This window comes from Acinonyx jubatus, chromosome B1 (genome assembly GCF_027475565.1).
Source record: "Acinonyx jubatus isolate Ajub_Pintada_27869175 chromosome B1, VMU_Ajub_asm_v1.0, whole genome shotgun sequence".
Taxonomy (NCBI): domain Eukaryota; kingdom Metazoa; phylum Chordata; class Mammalia; order Carnivora; family Felidae; genus Acinonyx; species Acinonyx jubatus.
Window position 1 is genome coordinate 39,974,298 of NC_069382.1, and position 21,521 is coordinate 39,995,818.

Genomic DNA, 21,521 nt, shown 5'->3' on the forward strand with positions numbered 1-21,521 from the left:
TCTCCTCTTGGGCCTTGCCTCTTTGCATATTTAAGTTGTAAATCCTCAACCTTAATGAGGTCATAGGTAACATCAAGAATTCGTAACAATCCTGGGGCACCTGGATGGCTCAGTCGGTTGAGCGTCCGACTTTGGCTCAGGTCACAATCTTGCCGTCCATGAGTTTGAATGCTGCATGGGGCTCTGTGCTGATAACTCAGAGCCTGGAGCCTGCTTCCGATTTGTGTCTCCTTCTCTCTCTGCCCCTCCCCTGCTCGCACTCTGTCTCTCTCTCTCAAAATTAAATAAACATTAAAAAAAATCTTTTTAAAGAATTCTTGCCAGTCCTGATCAGTTCCTCTGATAGTACCTCAGCATCTTTCCCATTACTCTCACAATGCTATGGGTTGTATTCAGCTTCTGGTCCACTATAACTATCTTGTCCTTTTTCTTTGTGGTTGTGTAAAACCCATAGCATTGGACGGTACAAGGAACACTGGACTTAGGAGCTTTAATATCTGGGTACCAAAATTAGACTGGGGATGTTTTCCTATTTTAACTTTGAATATTTCACTTTACTTGCAAGGTCTTAGTTTATCTCACTTTTAAAACAGATATTCTGGGAGCGCCTGGGTGGCTCAGTCAGTTAAGCGTGTGACTTCAACTCAGGTCATGATCTCACAGTTTGTGGGTTTGAACCCCATGTCAGGCTCTGTGCTGACAGCTCGGAGCCTGGAGCCTGCTTCCAATTTTGTGTCTCCCTCTCTCTTTGCTCCTCCCCCACTTGTGCTCACTCAGAAATAAAAAAAAATAAATAGTTACTCTGTATATAAAGAACTGTTAAAACTCAATAATAAAGCAACCTGACTTAGAAATGGGCAAAAGGTTTGAACAGATATGATACCAAAGAAGATATGTGGATGGGAAGTAATCCTCTGAAAAGATGTTTAACACCATTAGCTATTAGACGAGTGCAAATGAAAGCCACAGTGAAATACTACTGCACATCTACTAGGATTTCTGAATTAAGATTGGCCATACCAAGTATTGGCAGGGATGTGGACCTACTGGCACAAGGGAGGGATCATGATGTAGGAGGAAATTTTTGGAGGTGATTCTGGAGGTTCATTATCATGACTGTATCATGATGGTTTTATGGGGGTTTACATATACCAAAACTTACCAAATTGTACATTTTAAATACACTGTTTATGGTATGGCAATCAAAACTTAATATAGCTGCTAAAAAAGTGGTCTGTGTTTCATGGTGCAGTCAGTTGTATCGGTTTTTGAAAGTAGTCTGCATATTCTTTATCTTCCATTTGAGTAGGGCATTTTCTCTATCTCTAAATATTAATGTTGAGTGGTGCTTTAGAATCCCTTGAGATACTACACTGGGCTATGATCAGGGCTGTTCCAGTAACCATAATTTATTAATTGAAGCTCTCTATGTAGAGGATTTTAGCATATCTGAGAGACAGTTTTAAGAGGCACGGGACAAGAGACCTGTAGGGACCTGTGTGTTAACAACGTGTGCATGGGGAGAGAAGGGCTGGGGTGACTTCCTATACTCAGACACCTTGCCCTTTGGTACAGCAGTGCAGGTGTTTTCCACCCCCCTTTCAGAGGTGGCCTATCCTGAAGTTCATCCTCTAATGATGTTGAGGGCCTCAGACCTAGAAAGTTCTGATGCTGCAGTCTTCAAATACCAGTTTTTTTTTTCCCACTCACATGGAGAGGATTTGGTTGCATTATACACTTCAGATCCCTCTGTTTTGACAACATATAGACCTTTTCTCTTGATCTTTATTTATCCCACTTGTTTGGGACTTTTCTTTAATTGTTGAATGGCTTTGAAGAGCACTTTACTTTGGAAAACACTCTCAGAGTTTTTTTCTAACCTTCAGGAGCATGCTGCACATTATCTATTCCTGGCCCTGAGTATACTTTTGTTAGGAATCTTGCCAGTGCTGTTAATGGAAGGGCTTTGGGTCAGCGGCACCCTCCATTTACTAGTGGGGACCATGGTCCTGACTCTACCTGTCTGAGCTCAGTTCCTTTACAAGCTAAAAGCATCGTCTACCTTATGGGGTGGCTGTGAGGATTAATTAAAGTAAGGCAATATGTCCATCACCTAATAGGTGCTCAGTGTGTTAATTCCTCACCAACACACACAGCTCGGCCATACCTATGTGTCAGGGCAGGAGGGGTGGAAAAAGAGCATTTAGTGTTATTTGAAGAGAACATGAAGCCGGGCTCATGATATAAAACATCCATGGTCTGAACAAGCAATCTTGCCCCGGGGGGCCAATTACCTGGCATTGCTTTTGCTGACCACTTCTAGTCACCTGTTCTTAATAATCTGGCATAGCCCCCAAGGCTTGGCCACCTCCCCTCCCCCCCCCCCGCCCCCCCACAGATGTTTTTGACATCTGCCCCTGAGATGACCTCAGGAAAAGGTGAAGATGGTCCCGGAACAGAAAACTGGGAGCTTACTCCAGCCGATGTTTCATTAACACCAGCAGACTTGAGGGATGAGGGAGATAGTAATAACAGATCTGTGTACTGCCTCTCAGCTTCATTTCGCATCGCGGCTCTCTGGCAGAATCTGGAATAGGCTGATTAGCTGGTATCTCAGGACACGATGTAAGAGCTCAAAACATGCAAATTGGTTATGGGGCATAAATAGACTTTGCTGAGCTCACCCTGGCCGTCTTTGCAGGCTCCGGGGCCCGTTCACTAGGGCAGTCGGGGCAGCAGGAGGCAGGGCGGGAGCGCCATGCAGCTTGGAGCTCCTCACCTCCATTGGACGTGTGTGCCTCCCTTCTGCAGCGGCAGGACGCTCGCTCCCCGCCCGGCCGGCCGGCACCTGCAGCTCGGGCCGCACCCCCACCCGCACCCTCCACGCACCCCCTCCTCCGGGCTTGGCAGCAGGTGCCTTCTCTCCGGAGATCGCTTCGCATTAACTTTCCCACCGGACATAATAATGGAGAGAAAATGAAGAGATCCCATTAGCGGCTGGCTGGCTGGCTGGCTGGAGGGCGGCCGGGCGGCCGGGCGCAGGGTCCTGGCGCCCGAGCCCGAGCCCGAGCCCGAACCCGAACCGAGCGGAGGGAGCCTGTATTTTTAGCCAGATGCCGCGTAACTTGCTGGCGCTCCCAGCGCCACGGAGCAGATAACGGGGGAGGGGGAGCAGGGAGCCGGGCTCGGATTTCAGCGCGGGCGCCGGACGATGGCAGCGAGACAGGGCAGGTCCGGTCCAGACTCTGCGGTGAGTGGACAGCCTGCTCGCGGCCGCTCGGGCGGGGAGCTCGGCGCGCGTTGGGCGGCCGCCGTGCGGGGTACGGGCCGCAGCGCCCCTGGCCGTCGGCTGCGGGTCCTGCCCGGCTTGGCGGGCGCCAACTTTCGGGCGGGTGCGGGGACGCGCCCCGGTGGCCCTTCTGCTGCCTCACGCCAGCCGGGCGCCGAGGCTTCTAGCAGGATCCAGAGGAAAATTCCTTTGGCCTGGAGGCTGCCGCCGCGCAGGGGCCGGTGGCGGGAGGCGGCCCCGACCTGTGGCCGGCCGGGGCGAGGCGGCGCACGCGGGAGCGCGGGGAGGAGACCCGGGCGCGCGGGGCCCTCTCCGAGGCCGTGTCCCCTCGCCCCGGAGGACAGTCCCTCCCAGCGGGTTCTGCTGCGGGGGGCGCCTCGCTGCCCCTCGCGGGGACCCACCCGCACCCGCGGGGATGCCACGGCCCTGGCCTCGGCCGGAGAAGCGGCCCCCTCGCCCTCCACACATCTGACCCCTCAACCTTAGAAACACTAGTGCCCGGAGGTCCAGAGCCAGCGGGAAATGAATGGGGACGAGAGCAATGTTGTGTGCTGGGGAGCCCCTGCTTTCCCTGTACCCTGTCATCCTCGGGCCTCCCGGGTGGCTGTGTAACATCCTTGTTTTGGCAATGGGGAAATTGAGGTCTGGGAACTTGTGTGAGGCATAGCATCAAGTGGCAGAGTGGGGCTCACGCCAGGTCTTCCCAACATCAGGGTCCACTCTGGCTGCTCACACATCACTGCATCACCCAGGCTGTAAGGTCGGCCTTAGGAAGTGCCCAGGAATGGGCAGGGTTCTTCCCAAGGCCTGGCCGTTGTGTTGGGAGATTATAAGGGAACCAGGAGCCCCTGCTTGCACATTTTATTTCCTTAATGACACCTTTAATATGTTCATTCTATCTTTGCCAATGGCAGTCTATCTGACTGGGGCTCCTGGAGACAGTTTGTGAGGCTTTACCAGCACAACTTTTTGGAAAGAAAAATGAAAAACTTAATGAAAACACGCACTGTGGTCTAGGGTTCACTTCTGATGCTCCTAGTCAGGCTCAGGGTTCACATCTGATGCTCTGTAGTCAGTGGGATAAAGGCAGGGGCCACACAGGTGTGCGCACTGGCTGGTGCTGCCTTTTCTTCCTGAGAGGCCTAACAGGGGCCTAGGACTAGCCAGGTGCTGAGTAAGAAAGAACTGTCAGATGTGGAGGGCAATCCCCGAATACGAGCAGACAGCTCTGCATCTGGAACTTGGCCTCCCTTAGTCTTCTGGATGTGCTGCAGCAACCCCAGGAAAGGATCTAGAATCTGTTCCCAGGAGTCCTGACAGTGGCCTTGTTAAAGAAACTGCATTTTGCTCAAACAAAACCCCTGGGGAACGATCCGTTATCTATATTATCTTATCAATGTTTACTGATAGTAGCTCAGTTTCCATTCATCTTTTTAGACATGAATGTTGTTCTAAAAGGCCTTGAGAAAGTAATTCATGATTTGTTCTGGGGAACCCTGGGCCATCTCCAGCCCCAGGGAAGGTATAAAGAGGCCCTGGGACTCTCTTACTTAACCTGAAACTCCACTTTGCTTGGCCTCTGGTGTTTTTGAAGCCCTCACTGCTCATGTGTTACAGGCATGCTGACATTTAGCAGTGTGCTTCCGGCCTCTCCCTCCCAGGACACTGGAGCCCCCTCGGCTACTTATCTATTGCTATATTCGTATCACCCCACTCAGGAAGTGCAAGTTTAATAATAGTCTGGGTGTCTCAGGTAACCAAGGGTTCACCTCCCTTTTTCGAGCAGCCCTTGATGAGAACTCGAGTCCCTTCCTTTCCCCTCCATTACTTCCTCTGAAGTGAGGGCCAAAGTGGGCTCTGAGTGCAGGTGGAAGGCTTCTTTCCTCCAAAGCTGAACTTGAGAGGAACATTATGAGCACTAAAAATGATTGGCCCATGGGGCAGTATAGCACAGGGGTGAAGAGAAAGACCTTAGAGTGTGGCTACTTGGATTCAACCCCTGGCCAAGCCATGTATTAGCTGTGTGACTCTGGATAAGTTACTTAACTTCTCTGTGACTCAATCACCTCACCTGTGCAAAGGAGACAATAAGTACACCTGCCTCATGGGATTATTGGGAGGAGCAAATGAATTAGTTTATGTAAAGTGTCTAAAATGTAGTAAGGCCTTTAGAAAGGCAAACTTACTTTGTTATGAAAGGAAGTTCAGGGACATCACATGGATTAACCAGCATGGATGTGGGCTGAGGGCACAACAAAAACCCCTTCCTGCCCTCAATGCAGGCATGAGCAATTTTCTCACAGGTAAAATTAGCTTGAAATGAAACTCAAGATGAGGAAGGGGCGAAGACACAAGCAGGCAGGTTTAGCGGGGTGCTCAGAGTTCCTCGGTGGTGATGCTGGGTTCAGGGCCCTTGTGGACTGGTTTTCTGGAACACGGTGAACAGCTTCTGCTAGGTCCTGTATCTAGTTCCCTCGAACAGAGAGGTCTCTCCGAGGCTGCCCCACATCCCAGGGACAGGTGGGACTTGGGGAGAGCCAGGAATTGTGCTCCAATTTATCAGAGCTCAGAGACAGTCTGGTTAGTATTTGGTCATTATCGCCATCATTATTTTCCTGGTTAGTATTTACACTGATAAACATTCTAAATGGATCGTGTTGGATTCATTTGACTCTCTTTTCTGCCCTATTGGATTACACACACTGTTCCTAGATGCACCAGGAAATTGCACCTGGGACAGGTCATTGATTTGGAGGTAATTGAATTAGATGGGTGAGCAGCATGGGCTCAGAAGAACAAGATGGTGAGAATGGGCCTCATATTCCAACCCAGGGTCATTTGCTCTATAGGTTAAATATTCTCTGGCACCTGGGAAGTGTTCACTGAATGCTAGTGGAATGAATTAGTGAGTACGTGCATGCATGCATGAATGACCCCTTTATAGCTCTGTCATTTGTTTTTCAAATCATGAGGGCAGGGACCTATATTCTTATTTTTTATTCTATTTCTCTTTGCCCTAGCAGAATCCTGGACTTGAAATAGGACCTCAGCAAATATATTGTACAATTAAACTGAGTGATACACAGAGGGAGTGACACCATTATCTATAATTCACCTGTAAGATACCCTGAGGATCCTGCTAATGTCCTGACTACTCTATGCCAGAGAAGACCAAACAGAAAATGAAAAGGCCTTAGCAATTGAACTTCACCTCTAACTGTATAGGTGACTTTAGCCAGTCACTTTATTCTCACCTTTGGTTTTATTATCCCCGAAAGGAAGGACTGGGACTAGATGATCCCATCCTAGAGGCCTGTCTTGGCCTTAACACAGCCCTCAGGGTTAGAGCTGGGGCCTGCGTGGGACCCTTCCCCTGCCATGGATTAACTGTTTGATTGGCCAAAGCATGTGGTTCCTTCCAGCCCCTACAATCTGTCAGGGCTGCCTGGACACCCCTCAGGCTTGAGATTGCTGAGAGTGCATCTCGGGATCAAGGGCAGTGGAAGGGTGTGGGCTTTCATCAGGGAGTCCTGGGCTGAATCCCCGACAGTTAATTGCAGAACTTGGGCAAGTTATTAACCTTTCCAAACCTCAGCTTCATTACCTCTTAAATGGGGATGATAATTATACATACCTCACCGGTTGTGATAAGGATGGAAAGATACCCTGTTGATAAGACGCCAGCTCAGTGACCGGTGTTAATGCTATAATTTCACTATTATGTCACACAAGCTATACAAACTGCTTCACCTTCCTCAGCCTCATCTGGATTGGGCTTCCCTTCCCCTCTATTTATCTGCTTCTCTGTCTGTAATAAATATTCTGCCTCACTTCCCAGAGTCAGTACTCTGAACAAACAGTGTCATTAGTGATATTGCATTGCTCTTACCCATCATGCTCAGGTTTTTATCCAAAGTCCTGTTATTCTGCTGCAGAAGATAGTTTGGGGAGGTGGGCTAGGTGGGAGACGTGTCTCTCAAACATTCTCATTCTTAGGGAGTAATTTAGTATTTTTCCTAATAGTTGAATCCAGACAGACTTTCTGATTCAGCAGGCACAAGTAGACTTCTCTCTGAGCTTTTAAACCTTGAGTCTGATTTCTCTGGGAATCCAGCTTATGGGGAACCAACAGAACGATCCTCACTTCTGAAATATTTCCCCTACCACGGATGCCTAGCCGAGGAACCCTGGGGACATTAGGTGCCTTGTGTTTTAGGCCAAGGAAGATCTTGGCCTAGTAGACCATGCTTTGAAGGATTTCCAAAGAGGTGTAAGATTTGGTCCCTGTCCCCAAGAAGCAAAAAATTTGGCTGGGGAGACAGAGAAAGATATATTTAAAATACATTTTTAAAATACAAAACCAAACTCCTGGGGCACTTGGGTGGCCCAGTTGGTTAAACGTCTGACCTCAGCTCACATCACGATCTCAGTTTGTGAGTTTGAGCCCCACACCGGGCTATCTGCTGTCAGCACAGAGCCCGCCTCAGATCCTCTGCCCACCACTGCCCCCCTACCCCCATCTCTGTCTCTCTCTCTCTCTCTCAAAAATAAACAATTTTTTTTTAAATCAAGCTTCTATTTCTAGATTTAAAGGTGGTAAATATTGAGCATCCAAGGACAGCATCATAGAGGAGATAGGAGCTGATTTGGACCAGAATTGGAATTAGCAAACGAGAGTGTCAAAGGGCTTCAGGGTCCCACGAATAATCTGGGTGTGGGCCTGGAAGCTGACAGCCTGGGAATGCCATGGGAAGACAGAGGAGAGAAGAGCAAGGGGCTCTTCTGCTGGCTATGTTGGGGGACTGTGAAATCCAAGCGTGTGTATGTTGTGAGTAGGTGAACACAGAACTTGGGTTTGAGCTTTTATAAAGGGGGTAGGGTGGGGGCATGTGGAGTCCTGGAATGTGGGAGGGTTGGCAGGAAATGGCGAGGCAGGGGTGGAGTGGGGTTGGCTGAGGGTCAGAGAAAGGAAGCAAGTCCTGGAGGCCTGAGGAGGCAAGATGGGAGGGACGGGGACAGTCCCCCAGGGTGGAGGACCAGACCTATGGTGAAGGTAGTGTCTGTAAGGGTGGAGAGTCTTTTCTGCCATGGGTGAACTGTTTAATTGGCTAAGACATAGAGCCCTGATTTGGGGAGAGGATCAAGGTTTCATTGTAGAATATTGTGTGAGATGGTATTTAGAGTGAGCTTCAGTAGTGTGTGTATCAGTGCTCTGTGGCTGCTGTAACAAATCACCATAGACTTGCTGGCTTGAGACAGGTATTTCTTCTCTGGAAGCGAGAAGTCTGAAGTCAAGCTGACACAAGGCCATTCTCCTTCTGGAAACTTTCGGGGGAAATTGCCTCTTCTAGCTTCTGCCCGTTGGTGGCTTCCTTGGCTTGTGGCCACACCATTCTGACATCTGCTTCAGTCTTTCCATCAAGTTTTCTTGTGGGCGTGTGCGTCTCCTCTTGTATCTTTTAGAAGGATACTTGTCAGTAGATTTAGGGCCAACCTAGGTAATCTAGAACAGTCTTATCTCAAGAGCCATAACTTCATTGCATCTTCATAGCCTCTTTTTCCAAATAAGGTGACATTGCCAGGTTCCAGAGATTAGGGCACAGACATATCTGTTGGGGCCACCGTTCAATCCACTACAGCATGTGCTCTGAGGAGGGAGCATGAAGGAAGGAGACAGAGTACCCCCAAATGGAGAGGAAACCATGAGGTGTGGGTGGGTCTTCTGGAGGACTGGCACCACGTGTTTCATGGATGGCCTGTCATGTGACAACACTTATACAATAAACTCGACCTGAGTGTGCACCGTGTGCCAAGCACAGAGCTCAGCACTTGTGCTGATGGGGTAATTATAATAATCTATAATAATCCATATTATTTCCTTTCAGCTTCACAGCAAAGGTATGAGAGAGGCTGTTGGGCTCCTGCTCTGAGCCAGCCCCTCACCCCGACAGAGCTCTTGCTCTGCACTTGTCTGCACTCACTGACTTTATTTGATTGTCCTCACCTCTCATGCTCTCTGGCTGTCATTCATCTTTAACACAAACAAATGTTCTGGTGGCGGGGTCTTGATGTGTGTGGGGTAGGTGGCCGGGCGACGGCTATGGCGGGGAACTGCTGTACTCTCACGCAGGAGAGCTCCTGAGAGACACCTGACAGCTAAAGCCCACGTTAAGTTGACAGCAGAAAAGGAGGTCGAGCTCATAGATTTCAGAGCCAGGCTGTGCTTCTTACCTGTCGTGTGACTTGGCCCAAGTCACTTCCGCTCTCTGTGCCTCGGTTCCTCGTCTGTAAAATGGGGACCACAATACCCGTTACTTCTTGGGGTTTTCAAAAATGATGATTAAATGCATGTCGATGTGGGTTTGTAAACGTATATTAAGTGTGAAGTGCTGGGAGTGGTTCTTGGCGCAGGGTAAGTGCTATGTGCTGTATACTTAACCAAAACCACAGAAGAGTGCCGAAATGCATGTGTTAGGTTCCTGTGATGCCAGCATCTGTGGCTCCCTGGGGTCAGGCACTATGTGATACAGGTTCCTCTGTGAGGACGAGGAGCCCTTGGGAACACTGACACAGGCAGTGCTGAGCCTTCGATGTTGGAACCGGGTCTCTCTCAAAGACTGGTCTGTCCTAGGTCCTAGCCAGGAGTGCTTGCTTGTAAGGATACCAAAGAGAAGGCACGGTCGCCTCAAAGGCAGCCTCACGTTCCAGATCTGAGAGCATTCCAGACAGGGACTCTAGGCCCATCTTACAGCTGGGTGCCATGGTGGGTACCAGGGTGCCGTAACAGGAGGGTGCAGTGACCTTGGCCCTTCTCTCAGCCCTGGGCTTGAATGGGATTTTCAGGTTGTTACCACAGGGCATGCTCACAGCCGGCTGTTTTTCCTCACAGGCCGATGCGGCTACCAGCTTTCTGAGAGCAGCAAGATCGGGTAACTTGGACAAAGCTTTGGATCACCTGCGGAATGGAGTAGACATTAACACCTGTAACCAGGTAAGTGGGGTGGGGGCAAGCACGTGGTCTCTGGAGAGAGGCTCTTGTCTGATGCCATTTTCTGACAGCTTTAATCTGCCTCTATTAACCTTTTCCCAGTGGCCATAAAATTCCCCAAAGGCTTCGCCTGCTGAAGGCCCTGACCTTGGTGTTCACATCCCAGACGCAGTCCAGGGCCCTGCAGAGAAGGACCTGATGCCTGAACAGTGTGGGCCGGGCCCAGCCTCCATCCCCTGCTGCCTCTTCCCTCAGAAGTTGCCTTGGTCCCTGCTGTGGTCTTAGAATATGTGGCCTTTGAAAAGGGGCAGGAGGAAGGGCCTTTGAAGGATGTTGTATCAGTGGTGACATTCAATCTCCTTTGTCCACTAGCGGCCTTTGTGGGTTCTCGCTGAGCTTAGAAGGAAATAGTGATGACGCCTCCCTTGCTCTGTCAGGTGTTGATAAAAGCGAGTCTGGCTCAGGCTGAGAGCCAACGTGGCTTGAATGAATTCTCTGGAGGTTCCCAGTGCTATGCAATGGGTTCGGTTTCAGGATGGGGTAGTATGGAAACTTAATGTGTTCAGGACAGATTGGAGGGCCAAAAATCAGGTTTTGGGCCAAATATTTAGGAATTGACTGAACAGAGAAGAAAGTATGGTCTAGAAAGAGAACAGGGGTACAGCTCGGGTGTGTGGATTGGATGACTTTGGTGTAGTTTGTCTGGTTTGGCCAGCCAATTAAGTTGTTGGGGTACATGTGCTAATTCAGTTTCTAATGTAGAATAAATATATCAGTTATATATATATATATATATATATATATATATATATATATATATATTACCATTTTATTATATATATATTATATATATATATATATTACCATTTTAACCATTAAATTGTTTTTAATTGTGGTGAAATACACATAACATAGAATTGACCATCTTAACCATTTTTAAATGTACAGTTCAGTGGAACTGAGTGCGTTCACCTTGTGGTACAACCATGACCACCATCCATCCCCAGAACTCTCTTCATCTTGCAGAACAGAAACTCTGTATCTGTTAAACAGTAGCTTCCCATCCCTGCCTCCCCCAGACCCTCGCAGCCATGAATCTACCTTCTGTCTCTGTGAATTTGACTGCTCTAGGTCCCCCATGGAAGTGGCATCATGCGGTATTTGTCCTTTCATGACTGGCTCGTTTGGTTAGTGTCTTCGAGGCTCATCGTGTTGTAGGGGGCTAGAGATGGCTTTTACAGGCCAGCAGGGCCAATTCCCGGGAGGCAGGTTAACTTTCCCAGGCAACGTGCCCGTCTCCCCCTGCCTTCTCAGCCGCTCTTCCCTGTCCCCTCCACCCTGCTTAAAATGCCATGTACCCCTTGCTCTTTCTCTCAGGGCAAGACCCCATTTGGATTCAGTTGGTTTTCTGTGGTATAAATTCATTAGCCACAAGATCGGAGAGGATGCAGCAGGTGGTGTGTGATGGGAAGTAAAAATAGGTGTGATATGGAGCACCTGGGTGGCTCGATCGGATGAGTGGCCGACTTTGGTTCAGGTCATGACCTCACTGTTCATGAGTTCAAGCCCCACATTGGGCTCTCTGCTGTCAGCACAGACCCCACTTCGGATCCTCTGTCCCCCACCCTTTCCCCGCTAGTTCTCTCTCTATCTCAAAATAAATAAGCAAACAAACAAAACAGTGGGTGTGCTATGAAGCCCATGGCAGTGAACTTCAGAGGGGAGATGAGCATGTGCCCTGGACTTGAGTCTGTGGATGGGGGAGGGGCAGCAAGCCCTCCCCCTCTTCTCCCATCCCTCCACCAGAGTGTACTGGCACACACTGAGGACATCGGCGGTGACTCTAACCAAACACACAGAGCCCAGGCTTGGCCTTTGGAAAACAGACTGAAACTGCGAACCCATTTCTTTCAAGGGAAGAGGATGTAGGTACAAAAGTGTGGGGGCAGGGAGCACATCCTGGGATCAGAGTGGCTCAGGAGAGGGGGCCCCTGTTTCAACACCGCACCCTGGAAACAGCTGTAGCTGTGTTGTCCCAGCCCTACCCCTCCCCTCCCATGGCCGAGGGGATTGCTCTCTCTCCCCACCTGGAAAGTTCTGAGGCTTTCTCCGTTCTGGCTGCAGCAGCAGAAACACAGAGGAGGGTTTCTCCGCAGTGCAGTCCTGCCTGAGGAGCACCAAACCTTCAGAGACCTTCCAAGGGTTAAGATGCCAGCTCTCAGAGGAATCTAGCTAGCAGAAATGGGGACAACTGGATGCTCATCAGCCTTGAGCCAGGGCTCATTTTCGGTGTGAAATTGGAAGATTTTGATGACACCCAGGAAATGGCTTTGTCCTGATTGGTCTCCTGCTGGTGAGGCCCTGGGCGTAACTGGCCTGTGCCCCTGCTGTCTCTTCTCAGAGTGCCTCCTGGGTTCATCTTGGGCTCGGAGAGCAGCCGGCCCTGAGGCATTATTGCACTTTACGGACACTATTTCAGATGGGCTCAGTGCCAGTGACAGGTAGCGCTTAGCCCCATGAGGACTGAAGAGAAGGTCTAGTCTCAGACTGGTGTCTGCAGTCCTGGCTGTGCCCAGCCTCCCTGTTTCAAAGAGGAACCAGCTGCAGGCATGGAAGTGAATGTCAGAGAGGAGAAAAGGGGAGGATTCGTGGTCCTGCAAAGCCCCTCTTGGCTGGCTTGTCCCCAGGGCTCCTTTCCTCGCTGCCCACATCCTGGACCCAGTAGGTCTTTGTCTCCTGCTGTGTGGCTGCCGCAGAGGCAGGAGGTGCAGACAGTGGTCTCTGGGAAGTGCCTGTGCTGCCAGCCTCGTTCTGGCTTTAGCAGGCAGTTCGGCCTGTGCTCCTGAGTAAAGGACAGGGAGCGGGGGAAGGATAATAGTGGCCGAATTGCCACCCTCATTAAACACATTAGTACAGCTATGGGGACAGTGCTGTTGCTTTATATTGTGCACAGGGACAGCGTCGTGATGGGACTAGAGCATTCTTCTCCTCGAAACATGCATTCATTGTTTTGAGATGATAAAACAGGCTCTTGTCCTGGGGTCATGGCTTGAGGATATGCTTTTGCTTGAATCTTTTGAGCCGGTGGACTGTGATAGCAGTAATTCATCCAATGCTAATTCTTATATAAGTAACACACTTTCAAACAGTATGTTTTGTGGAAAGAAGTGCTGCTCGCCATAATAGGAAGTAATTACGCTAAGTAGTGTAAAAAGAGGAACTGGCTTATGTAAGAGACATCTGAGTATTCAGGGCAGTTTCCTTAATGCATGGATTACATCTCCTAATTTGTATCATCATCATCATTATATTTCTAGAAAAGAACAAATTCACACGTAAGGGCACTCATGTGTGCACACACACACCAGTATCTTGAGATGAAGGCCTGATTCTTTCACTTATCCAAGCATTTAGACCCACGTGGCCAGTGTCTTCCTGTACCTCTCTACATGTGTACAGGAGTGCCAGGCTTTAGAGATTTAATAGTACAAAAAAGAAAAAAAAAGCCCTAGTCCTCATTTTCTCTGAATTGTAATCTACTGGTAGAGCTATTAATCAAACAATCACATAAATAGACAGGTGTGTTCAGAACTGTGGAGGAATAGGATTTTTTTGAGAATATATGAGACTAGACCTAAAGTTGGAAGTCAGAGAAGACTACCATGAGGAAGAGAAAGTTGAGCTAAGGGATGAGTAGAAGTTAATGATGTGAAGGATCGTAGTGCTCCTCTGTAGAGAACAGCCTGTGCAAAGTCCCTGAGGCAGGAAAAACCGTGGAAAGTTTAAAGAAGGCCAGAGTGGCTGCAGCGCAGAGGCAGGAGGGTCCAGATGAGGCTGGAGAGGTGACATTGGGATTGTGGTGGACCTTATAGGCAGGGGCAATAATCATAATAGCCAACAACTGGGACAGCGGGTCCCAGGGCTGGAGCAGTGTGTGTGTGTGTGTGTGTGTGTGTGTGTGTGTGTGTGTGTGTGTGTGTTAGCCTGCTGTGCCATGCTATAGTTGCTGATTGAGGAGAAGAATCTGGGGGAAGGGACAGAGTGGCCAGAGCAGCAGTGGTGGGAGGTACTTAAGAGCTTGAGACAATGGCTAGTGGAGGTATTTCAGCTAGTTGAGAGGAATGGAGGTATTTCAGCTTTTTAACAACCCGGACAGCTGTTTCTGCACGTCCTGGGAGAATGTCCACCCTGCTTACAGAAGCCATGTTAAGGATTCTGATATTTATCCCAAGAGCAGAGGGAAGCAAGCCACAGATTCAAGCACAGGGGTGACGTGATCAGAGGTGTGCTTTGAAGGATCACACTGGCTACTGTACAGAAGACAGATGGAAGGGCCCAGGGATGGAATGGGGAGGCTGGTCATGAGACTGTCACACCCTTCTGGGAGAGAAATGTGAGTAGCTGCGATAAGGGTCAGGGCTGCGGAGACGGAACAAAGTGAGCAGGCCTGGGCAGTGAATGGTGTGGGCGAAAGCAGGGAAGGAGACTTGGAGAATGACCCTCAGATGCCTGCCTTGTGCAGGGGCTGAAGGGCGGCCCTGCTCACGGAGACCAGGAACACTGGGGTGGCCTCAGTGCATGGAAATAGGGCGAGGACACAAGGTCAGGGCTGTGCGGAGATCCTGCTGAGGAGTCTTTAAGGAATCTGAGTGAAGATATATAGTAAGCAATTGGATATTTAAGCCTGGAGCTCAGATAAGAGATCCAACCCAAAGATAGATATTTGGAAGTCATTCAGCCTTCGAGGAAGTCAAATTCTGGCGTTGGCTGATGTAAACAGGGACAGGGAGACATGTTGAATATAATCCCACCAGAGTCTTTGTGGGGGTTATTCCATGTGTGTTTGTTAAACACCTACTTTGTTCCAGGTGCTATTCTAGGCACTTGAACACGATAGACAAACTAGACAAAGTCTGTGCTCTTGTGACATTTATATGCTGGTTAAAAAGAGTCACTAAGCAGGAAAATGAACAAATGTAGAATGTCTGCTAATGAGAGGTACCATGGAGGAGAAAAGTAAAGGTGCCTGTTTTAGATGGGGTCATTAAGGAAGGCCTCGCTGAGGAGATGATTTTTGAGAGATTTAAAAGGAGGAGAGAGTCACGTGGTTTCTGGGAAGAGCAATCCTGGAAGAGGGGCAAAGAGGTACAAAGGCCCTGGGGGCAAGAGTAAGCTTGGTGTCTGGGGAACAGCAAAGACTGAATCTTGAAGGGCTTGAGGCCATCGTGAGGACTTGGATTTTACTCCAAGGATGATGGGAAGCCATTGGAAGCTATTACATGAGAGACCCTCAATCCGATTTAGGTTTTTAAATGATCACCCTGGCTCCTGGGTGGAGAATAGACTTGAGGCACAGAGACCAAAGCAGGGAGGCTGGCCGGGAGTCCCATGCAATGAACCAGGTGGATCCACATGGTGGCTTGGAATAAGGGGGAGACAGGGGAGGTGTTGAAGCCAGAGGACTTGCCTCCCTAGCCTTGTGGAGTGTGGTTGCCCTGGTTTGTGGTCTCAGTGCATCAGCACAGGGGCCTGTAAGAGCCAGGGCCCACCTGCTCAGCCTAGGATCATGTACCAATGTCAGTTTCATATGTCCAATTTCCAGAATTATTACTTACAGCAAGGCAAAACATTTTATTATAGAGGCCATAGCAATTACAAAACATCTTTTCTGGAATGAACTAATTGACTTTACATATTTACCAGTTAGCCAAATAAAAAGAAAACAAGAGGAGAGCAAGTAAGAGTCTGTGTTCTCCTGAATTCCTAGAATTGTTGGGTGAACATAGATGTACCACTGGGAACCACAAGCTGTAATTCCATAGGCAAAAAGCCTCACTGTTTGAGTTTTCTGTTCTTATAACTCTAACAAACACTGGCTCCGTTGGCCTTCCTGATAGGAGAGAAAGTTACTTGAGACCACAGGAGAAAGTTTCACACCCAAAAGAGAAGCCTTGTTGTCCACAGCACTGGCATAAGACAGCGAAGAGAGGTTTCCGGGAGCATTAGAGACAGCCTCTGTCCCCTTGACCTGTTTTATTTATCCCTGCGGTACTTAGTAACACCAGACTTACTATGCATCTACATGTCTCTTCATTTTTGCCTGTTTTCTCCACTAAAATGTAGGTGCTCAAGGGGAGAGGACTTTGATTTACTTGGTGCTCTGCCTGGAGTATAGTATGTGCTCTATAAATTCAGCCAGTAGATGTTAAATCTGCTGTATCCAGCAATGATTCAACCTATATATTTGACACTTAGCCCATCTGACTGCTGTCACTTTTAAGAGCATTGTGAAATAGTCATTCTTAGGGATAATGACTCCCTTGCACAATGATGGTTCAGATGCTGGCACCAGCCTCAACAGTTAAGTATGTGGCGATATTTGCTGAAGGATCAGAAGCAAGACCGTCTGAATGATCACGAAAACATAAACAAGTTCTAGTTCCCAAACACAGCCAACAAAAGCATGTGAAATCATGCTAGTTCCATTGGTGTTCTCTGAATTTCTACATGTACCTTCCACATGTACAAGGCGATGTCCCATCGCTGCCGGGTACTGGTTTATCATGAAGGTAAAGGGTTTTAGGCGTTTCAAATAAATGGACCACCTATACCAATAGTTTCTGCTACAGAGTGATCGTTTCTACAGAGTGATCGTTTCTACAGTAGCCACATGCCAAGTCTTTTGATCAGGATTTGTTGGACTCTGGTGATCGTGGTGATTACTACCTTTCTAAATTAAAGGGCCTTAGAGCTAGAAGGAGGTCATGGCATTCAGCTCTCATTTTGTAACTCAGAAAGCTGGGGTCCAGAGGTTACCTGGAACATCTTCTGGGCTTTATGAGTTTCGATTCGGTGAGTTGGTGGTAAGAAGACAACCTGAAGTTTCTCTGCAACTTCATTGATTCCACAAACATGTATTGAGCACTTACAATGAGCCAAGTTCCTTGCTGGAGGCTAAATTCATTCATCCCCTTCTGTCGAAGAACTCAGAGGCAGGTAAAGAAGTCCAGCTTGTGAATAGAAGGTTATGAATTCAGGGTCCTAGGTGCCAGCCAGAACAAGCACAGGATGTTTTCATTGTTATTCATGCACTGAGCAAACCTTTATTGAGCTTCTCTAACATGCCAGGTGCTGGCTTCTCAAAGGTGAGTGAGTCCCTGTGACTGCTGTCATTGTTGCCTCTGGTCTGGGGCAGAGACTAAAGTGCCAATGAGTTGGGGCGCCTGGGTGGCTCAGTCGGTTGTGTCCAACTTTTGATTTCGTCTCAGGCCATGATCTCACAGGTTTGTGAGACTGAGCCCCGCGTCAGGCTGTGCACTGACTGTGCAGAGCCTGCTTGGGACTCCCTCTCCCTCTCTCTCTGCCCCTTCCCCACTTGTACTTTCTCACTTTTTCTCAAAATAAATAAATAAACTTAAGACCAATGAGTGAAAGAAAGGCTTCGAAGAAAGAGTAGGAGTTTGCCAGGTAGAGAAGTGGAACGGGCAGTTGCAGTGTGAAGGAACAGCCAGGCAGTGGCAGGAGCGGTGGGGGGCACAGGGCAGCAGGGAGATCGGTGATGTTGGGGTAAATGAAATGAAAGAAGGTGAGGGTGGTGGTCGATCAGACCAAGGGGGTTACGTCTAGATCAGTGTAGATACAGAGTCTGTTACTTTTCTCTGTCATCTTTTTCTTGCATTCAACTCCACAGTCCCCTAATGCTATGAGTAATCACCCCCAGTTCACACAGAGAGCCTTCCCATATGATGGTATGGGAATATCCAGCCTCTTAAAACTTGCCGCCAGGTTGCGGCTCTGGAATAGCAATGAAGAAAGGAAGAGAATATATGATCACAGCCCCCACATGGGGAAGTGGTGTTCCACAGTGTGTGGTTGACCAAGAGAAGCAACCTGATTCCCCTATTCCTTCTAGAAAAGGCATTCGTGAAAGACAGGACTTGAAAACCCCACTCTCTGAGTTAATTTAAACAGCTAAATTCCCTTTGCATCTCAGCAGAAAGAAGCTATTTGATGTGCATCTGGGTAATTCTAATGACTAATTTGTAGTTTTAAAGTCAGTTGATTATCTGTGATGAGTCAGAGTGACCTACAGTGTTTAAGAATCCCAGATCCCAGCTCTGCTGTGTCTTTGCTTTCCCTAGCCCTTTCCAACCCACGACCTCACTTCTCCCTTGTGGGGTGGGCAGAGAGACAAAGAGGTGGGGAGTCTTCCTGGACTAGGGCCAGGGTCTCCCAGCTCCCAGCCCCGGTATCTGCCCTTGCGCTCCCCATGTGGAGCTGAGCCGTTCAGCAGGGCTGGTTACTCCTCTGGGGAGACCTTCCCTGTGCTGGTTTCATTTTTAGTTTCCATTTAGTTAAGGAAGAGTTAACCGACCAGTGACATTAACAGGTATATCTCTGGGATCCTAGAGACTAGGAAAAAGGTGAATGGCATCATTAAGAATGATCTAGAACGTATTTTAAGGAAAGTACACCCCCAAGCTCCACTTAGGCTTTGATTGCCGTAGATTTATGACCTGAAAAACAGTTGCGATATTCTTAGTCTTGAGAAACTGAGAGAAAAATGACAGCTCTGTGTGTGTGTCAGGTTGCATGGGGCGTTCGATTCCACAAACCCTACGGAGCACACGCAATGGCCAAGGCCCCATGCTGGGACCTGTGATCCAAAGGCAGGGAAACATCAGACCTCAGAATGTCCCACTTTGAGAGACACAGACACAAGAGCAGATAAAGGCAATTCCATGGGATGAGGGCTTTGATAGATTATTGTCCAGTGCCTTAGGAACATGGTTTATTGAACAATTCATTTCTGAAGGGTTGGAAACAGGGCATGGTGTGGCAAAGAGAAAGGGACAGGGTAAGTCACAGAGAAAAATGACATTTGATCTGGGCCTCGAAGGAGGATTTGCCTCTCTGGTTATTACAGGAAATGCTAAATACAATCCCAGTTCTTTCTCATTGGAATAGACTATGCATGTGAATTTGCCTGGGATTATTCTCCTTTGATTATGAACTTTTTACATAAATGTTTATGTTGTTTTTGACAACTCGTATCCCTGATTTTCGTTGTGGTGTGATTTTTAATTTAGCAATACAATGAGTTCAGGGTAGCTGTTTCAAAATTTATGCTATACAGAAATATGTGAAGCCTTCTGTGAGGCTCCCCCCTATTTCCCCACCTCCCCCCCAATCACTGTGAACAATTAGGTGTGAATCCTGTCATTCCTTTCTCTGTGCATCTCCCTACATGCATATCTTAACTGTTTTCTGAGAGCTGTTACATTGTTTTACTGCAGAATTGCGAGTTAAGAGGAAGCCAGGGCATCAGAGCAATTCTACCATTTTGAAAATATGTAGACTGAGGCCTGAGAAGTGAGGTGACACACCAGGAGGACAGTTTAGGGCTTCAACTCCTTCTTCAGTGCTCTGTCCTCTGACCTTCCCACCTGCCCTGCCTCCCCCCCCCCCCCCCACTGCCCTGTTTTGGAAGGTCTGGCTCTTTTTAACTTTTTAAAGGAATGCCAAGGTCTCTGGCATAGAAATTCTTTCTAGTCCACAGTAGATATTCTTAGCTACTGAGCTGAATTGCAGAGTCCCTTTCTCTCATTAACTTGAGCTCACACTTCCTCCTCCAGGCTCCCAGAGGGCCTTCAGCCCCTGCAGCGGATCTGCTGCGGAGCCACAGGGCTGCTCAGCGCGGGGGCTGTTTGCCTTGTGTCCCGGGAGTAGAGAGAAGGTGATCTGGGTTGACTCATCTCCTTGCAAGGCTCTCAGTAGTGTGGGTTTCTTTCTTTTCTTTTTCTTTCCATTTTTTTTTAAGATAATGAAAACCATTCAAGTGTTTTCCCTCCTCATGAATACCTATTTCACTGGATCACAGCTACCTGGGAGGAGAGCTAAATCTAGGCTGTAATGAAGCAGAGGAGGGGAAAGTGCTCAGAGCCAGTCTTGTTCCTTTCCATCTGTGCCACCTCCTTCTGAGTGTGCACCAGCCCTCAGTTTCTACTCCTAGTCTATCTTCCCTGTCCCGGGACAAGGACAGGTTGACAAAGGACATGGGAGTGATTTTCTACCAGGCTTATGGCAGTTGCTTCAGCCCTCTTTGGCTTCTGATTGATTACATTCCAGGATCCTATATTTTTAGCAGACCTTTCCCACCAAGCAGTCTCTTGGGAGCCATTCAATATCTGGGTTAGACAGAGGCATCAGGTGGGGTGGCCCTGCCGGAGGTGATGCCTGCCCTCTGGAAGAGGCTTCCCCATCAGCTGGTTCCCATGTGGGGTTGTCATGGTTTGGCAGCACTCTGGGACTTCCATCTTGGAGTAATCTCAGACCTCCGGTAAAACTTGCACCTCTTGGGTTCTTTAGAAACAGGAGGGTGTCTGCACTCAGCTTCTAATGCGCCCGCCACCCTCTCCCACCGTGGCCAGAGCCCAGAGTTCCCACTGCGCTGGTCCCTCCTCCCACAGCCTTTTTTTCTACCACTACTCCCTCCTACCTCCTGCTTTTCTTTCTGAAATTTTAAATGCTTTTGAACCTGGAAAAAAAAGTTACAAGAACAATACAAAGAACTCTCACATCTCTCTCACCTAGACTCTCTATTACCATTTTACTGCATTTGTTCTTCTTGTCTGTGTCTATCTATAGTATCTACTATATATGACATAATTCCCCATCATCCTAAACATTCCAGTGTGTGCCACCCAATAGTAAGGACACTTTCCCACATAACCACCCTCCAGGCCTTCAAATCAGGAAATCAGCATGGATGCCACACAACCATCTACAGACTCCATTAAAATTTTGCTGACTGCCCTGATAAGGAGAAATTGTTTTCCCTTTCCCTCACTCTTTTTCTTGCCCTCCTCCCCGCTGCCTTCCTTCCTGACTTTCCCCCAGTCTTCTTCTTTCTCTCCTTCCCTTCCCACCTGCCCCCCGTCTTCCCCTTCTCTTTCTTTCTCTTTCTCTGTTCTAAGAGTCTTTCCCGACTGTATTTAGATGTCATTTCTCACCAGCCTCCTTCAGTCTGGAATGCTTCTCAAGTCCTTGCCTGTCTTGCATGTTTTCGACAGTTTCCATTCTGTAGTTTGAACCTGTGTCTGCTGGTGTTTCCTTATGGCCAGACCAGGGTGATGCATTGTTGGCAGGAGTACCATAGAAATCATCCTCCCTTTCCATCCCTGGTGATGTTAACCTTGGTCATCTCTTGGTGTCATTGATTTTTCTGTTTGCAGTTGATCAGTA

At 48.5% G+C, this 21,521-nt stretch overlaps 1 protein-coding gene across 17 annotated transcripts in view; it reads left to right on the plus strand.

Moving 5' to 3' along the window:
• Nucleotides 1-21,521, plus strand: part of ANK1 (ankyrin 1) — a 218,210-nt gene that overhangs the window by 108,263 nt on the left and 88,426 nt on the right. For 15 of the 17 annotated variants that reach the window (XM_053216536.1, XM_027071250.2, XM_027071344.2 and 12 more), the window contains exon 2: nucleotides 10,179-10,280. In XM_053216536.1, the coding sequence (XP_053072511.1) occupies nucleotides 10,179-10,280 (102 nt within the window). Of the gene's footprint in view, nucleotides 1-2,698; nucleotides 3,251-10,178; nucleotides 10,281-14,648; nucleotides 14,671-21,521 lie in introns of those variants that run through there. The other 2 variants (XM_027071273.2, XM_053216538.1) reach the window with 2 other exon arrangements.